The sequence below is a fragment of the Montipora foliosa genome, chromosome 3 (genome assembly GCF_036669935.1).
Source record: "Montipora foliosa isolate CH-2021 chromosome 3, ASM3666993v2, whole genome shotgun sequence".
Lineage (NCBI taxonomy): Eukaryota > Metazoa > Cnidaria > Anthozoa > Scleractinia > Acroporidae > Montipora > Montipora foliosa.
In genome coordinates this window covers 68823491-68828490 of record NC_090871.1, presented here as the reverse complement: position 1 = coordinate 68828490, position 5000 = coordinate 68823491, and the positions used below count along the sequence as shown (strand labels likewise).

Here is a 5000-nt window from a genome sequence, read left to right as displayed (position 1 = left end):
AAACATCGTCTACACAATCAACTGGCGCATCATAAAAAGAGCAAAAGCATACAAAGGCAACCCTTGTCGCTGCAACCTGTGTTTATCTGAAAAACTTTGCATCTTGAGCGCAAAAAACGCCCATCTGTTGAACAAGAAATCTGAGCTGGTAACGAAATGCCGCCATGAAAACAAGTTTTTCATGGCAACCAACCACATGAAGCGTCGCTACAACCGTTCCTAAATTTGAACAGTTATATATGACATCTTCTCGTAGACAATGATCAGTCTGATGATCGCCTTGAGCGTGAAACTCGAGTAACTGGTAATACTTTCCTTCTTACATTTGTATTTTGCTCTGCAAATTCTTGCACTGAGCACTCCAAAGATAAGTGAAGCAACTTCATCAAGTCTATTCGTTATATATATATATATATATATATATATATATATATATATATATATGATTTTTTTTTTAATCAAGGCTTAAAACGTGGGTTACTTAATGTTTAGTTAACATAGTTTTGAAATCCTAAGAAAAATAAAATTTGGTTTTTTGGTCATAGTAGCACTTTAAAGGGGCTCAGCGACTGGGAGCTGGAAACCAAATCAAGAGTAACGTAAAAAGAATTACTTCAAACATGGAAGAAAGCCGGTTTGAAATGATAAAACAGCAAATACAAATTAAAGGAGGCAAAGATGGGAAAGCTTGTAGAAGATTAAGGGGCCTGTTCCCATGGAGGGAGTGTCGGCTGACCGAGTTAAACTGCTTAAACTGCTAGGAGGGTTAAAACATAGCTTGCATTTAAACGAAACTCACCTAAACGGGATGGCTATCTTTCTGAGGGGGGCACTATGCACAACAAACAAGATGGCGGACCAAAGAAACGTTTTGGCGGGAGCTTTAATTTTATTATTGCTTGTTCCGCCAGCGGCCGCTTTTCAGTGTCTAGGGGAACTATTTTGCACTTTATTTGTCATTTCGTTATGTAGGTCGTACTTGGGGTTGTTCCAAACTGTCCTACAAGTTTTTCAAAGTTTATCTCTGTTGCTTGTAATTTAAATTACAGACATTTTTTGGTCACGAAGCTTTAATATGGGTTGTTTAAATTTTTTATTTTACTTTTTTTGGGTTAACGTAAATTGCATAGCGAGTATGGGTGAGTAACTGATAAAAGTACTCACGCGATGCAATGAACTGCAATGCCGTGATGCAGTCCTTTTAAATACATGTTGAGACAGCAGACCTACCATATCCAATGAATCCTTTAATGAGAATTTGATCAATGATCACAAAAAACGACCCGAGAATAGCAGGATCTCCCCATCCGTACAAACAGTACCTCACTAAGGGTTTATTGTGGTTTCCTTGACGATTCGATCCACGTCCGCTGTCTAGGTATCAAAAAAAAAAATAAAAATAAAAAATAAAAAAGTAACTATGGCACTCGAAAGTCTCAAACCGTAGAAGAGAGTTCGAAGTAATGGATAGCTCTGTAAAATCAGTCAGAAGGTGTTAGATTGTTGATGCAAGAATCCAATACGGCCTTGTTTTTTGAAAAAAAAAAAGCCTTTGTTGTGTTTCAGGCAGGCACTGGAAGCCCTGTCGAGACATTGAAGGGAATAAGTAGTAAGATGAACCACACGCAAGCAATTTTTTTCACTGCTCTAGTCACGAATTTGCGTTCCTTGGCACAGAAATCAGCGAGATTAAAGCCTTTTTACTGATTTGCTCCATGATAAAATGCTTTTGACAAATGGTCACTTTTGCCCTTCGTGTCGTCTGCGCAGTGCACAGGCCTGTAAGACTGTACCATCGCAATTATACAAAATAAGTTCAGCACTTTGCACCGCTACTAGACGCACGATTTTGGTCAATCACGGCGCTTGTTATATTATAAGAGTGGTGTATCATAATATTGCCATAAAATACGGAGAATACGTACAACTCTCTATAGCAGGTTTTAAGAAAGCACTTTTTTTCCCAAATCCAATCCTGGATTCTATATCCAGAATCTACTTTTTCTGCTTTTTACGGTGAAATCAAAGTGTATCTAATTAAGGTCAATCGTGGACATATCTGGTTAATAGCGGCGACAAAAAAATGGTGTAGGCCACTTTTTCCCAAGTCTCAACTTAACCGTACTGTCATGATAAATGCTCTTTTTTGTCCAGAAATGTACGTAAGCGTCACAATGTGTCTCCTTGCTCTCGTCCGCAACTTCAACATCGCTCACGCTGGGAATACAGAAACATCAACGCCACAAATTCTCCGCCAAACTCCAGTCTTCAGAGTAAAGATAAACAGCTGCAATTACCAAACCAAAAAAATAACGCTAACCTTAACCTATACCTCATAAGTGTTTTTGGCGGGAATCTTCTTTGAGAGCACCCCCCCCCCCCCCAAAGTAAACGCACTCTTAATCTTACCCGAGGAAGTAAATGTCTTGTGCACATCATATGCCATAGCATTCATCCACGTGAAAGAGCATAAGACAAAGTAATGAAGAAGAATGGCAATGACCTGGCATTGCTCATGACTGGAAGTCTTTATTGCTGCGAGAAAGACGCCTTGATACAACAGCAAAGATAGGGACAAGTTGATGATGATCCTTCCAGGCCAGTTGCGCAGTTCAGAAAATAGAATATATTTTGCCAACAGGAGAAGAAGGGACGCCATTGACGTAATGCAGCCAGCAAAAGTCATTACTTGAAGAGAAGTTGGCGTCGTTTTAGTGAGGTACCCTGCGCTTGGCTGTTTGGCCAACACTGTCGCATTTCTTGAAAAGTTGACGCAAAGTAGCAAAATATGCCCGCGAATTGTGTACCTTGTTTTCCCATAAATCTTGTGATGAGGTTTAATGTAGACGGTACCATTAGGTCGTTGTTCATAATCGCTTTGGTTGAAAGGTACGAAAGTGCAGTTCAAATTCAACAACTTTCTTGTTTTTTCACTCTGGGAAGTGGGCGTGTCAGTTTGTGGTGGGTGTAAACTGACAGTGCTTTTACATTTTCCAACGTATGGGTCGTACACTTCGTTAGCAGCACAGTACCAAACATGGTATATATTTCGCTCCAAATCCATTATTTTGTCTTTGACTGTAACCCTCATCTCGAATGAGGAAGTAAAGTCAAACAAGATAGTCAGAGGCGGTGGACAGGGCTCACTTTCAGGGAAACAGTAGTCGTCGTTCTTTATGTCGCTGGGCTTAAATCCGTTACACAATGCGCATTGCAGATTTCGAAACCTTATTATCTTGTCGTTTCTCATAAAACAAACAGGAAAAGCATACGCCAGGCACTGTGATTGGCAGTAAGATCCATTTTTCTCCCGACCAATCCCGGAACAGTCTTGAAAACGTGGGATGCATTGCTTCAAGTATTGCCTCCAAGATTCGCTGATTTTTACTGAACAATTGGCATGCGCGAAGCGCATAAAATCACTAAGATTGAACGACGTTGTGTTAAACCATTGACTACAATCCGCCTCCTGTTTCCAGTAGGTTGTATTCACTGCGCCATTGCACCTTGCACAAAAGACATTTCTGTAAGTAATGCTCCTGTGGCGATCAAACACGGGCCAGTCATTAAACTGATCGCTTTGATTTTTATTTTGACATTTACGGCGCACAATCTCATCTGTCCAGTTCCTTGGGCATTTGCTTTGGACTGCAAAACCAACATACCCTTGGGCCAGTTGATTTACGGCGGGACGACAGATTTCATGTTGGCTTAGTGGGTTTCCTGGAGGGTTGACTCGTTTTCTGCACCTGTAAATGATAACGATAACGATAGCGATAATAACCATTTTATTAAAGTTTAATTATAACATAACAGAAGTAAAGCGCGCCTTTTGATTGGTCAATGACCCTATACAATTTGCCCATGGGTAAATGGTTATGACGAAAGCACATGACGCCGTGCGCCGGAAAAAAAAAAGCTTTTCCCCTCAAACTTTAGTAAAGACTGACCACTCTACTCAAGAAAATGCTAAAATTTCTTCGCAGCTTGATGAAAAAAAGAGTTTTAACCCGTTAGCGTATAATTTTACTCGAACCATCGGCAAAGCGATTTGCAAGCCCAAGTAAAAGCCAAGAAGTTTGGTTTTAAAAAATTTGGTTATAAATATTAACACTATAAAATCGACGTTCGATGTCGACGTGACACCATTATCAAGATATAAAGTTGACGGGAATAAAAAGAGCTAATATATACAGACTAGTAAGAATACACATAATTTTCTTAAAATACACTAGGGAAAAAATATGCTAACAAAATTTAAAAAAATGAAATAGAAACGATAAAATCACAAAGCGAACCCTTATAAACAAATATTTTAAAACAGCTTTGAGCAAATGGAGTATTTTTGTTTGTTTAAAGTGGCTTTAAGTCCCTGATGAAGAGCATCTCAAACATAAGGCAGTCTCACTTAGTTTTGCAGTTCCTTAAAATACTGAAAAGTCTAGAAAGGCTGGAAATGTCACTGCCGTGCGTCCGCATGTGCTCGCCGTTAGCGGTCTTGCCCACATGTTCGTCGACTCTTTGGTGTAGGTGTCGGCTTGTATAGCTGACATAACCAGCCTCGCACTGGTCACATTGGAAATGGTAGACGACTTTCTGTTTGTTTACCAGGGCGGGTATTTTTATTTTTATTTTTTATTTTTAATGAAATCGATTTTTAAGAAATTTATGGACAATCTTCAGAAGACCTCAGAAAGAACCCACAGCCAGCGAAAGACTGGAAGTAACGCGCATCGTGCTTCCATTCAAGTGTCAGCGATCAGCCAATACTGTAAGATGCCAAACATCAGAACTATCTTCAAAGATTAGCATGCAGTTATCCCCCGTATTTACCAGTCGCAAATTAAACGATGACTTGAAACCTATGGAACAAAAACCCGCCCTGGTAAACAAACAGAAACTCGTCTACCATTTCCAATGTGACCAGTGCGAGGCTGGTTATGTCAGCTATACAAGCCGACACTTACACCAAAGAGTCAACGAACACGTGGGCAAGACCG

General features: G+C 39.9%; 2 protein-coding genes across 2 annotated transcripts in view; one reads left to right on the top strand and one right to left on the bottom strand.

The window, feature by feature from the left end:
• LOC137998110 (uncharacterized) overlaps positions 1-5000 on the top strand; it is a 216787-nt gene that overhangs the window by 41934 nt on the left and 169853 nt on the right. The window lies entirely within an intron of this gene.
• LOC137996280 (uncharacterized) overlaps positions 1-5000 on the bottom strand; it is a 57405-nt gene that overhangs the window by 12021 nt on the left and 40384 nt on the right. Inside the window, exons 3-4 of the mRNA XM_068841692.1 lie at positions 2410-3749; positions 1231-1374 (exon numbers count right to left, since the gene is read on the bottom strand). Coding sequence (XP_068697793.1) covers positions 1231-1374; positions 2410-3749 — 1484 coding nt within the window. The remainder of the gene's footprint in view (positions 1-1230; positions 1375-2409; positions 3750-5000) is intronic.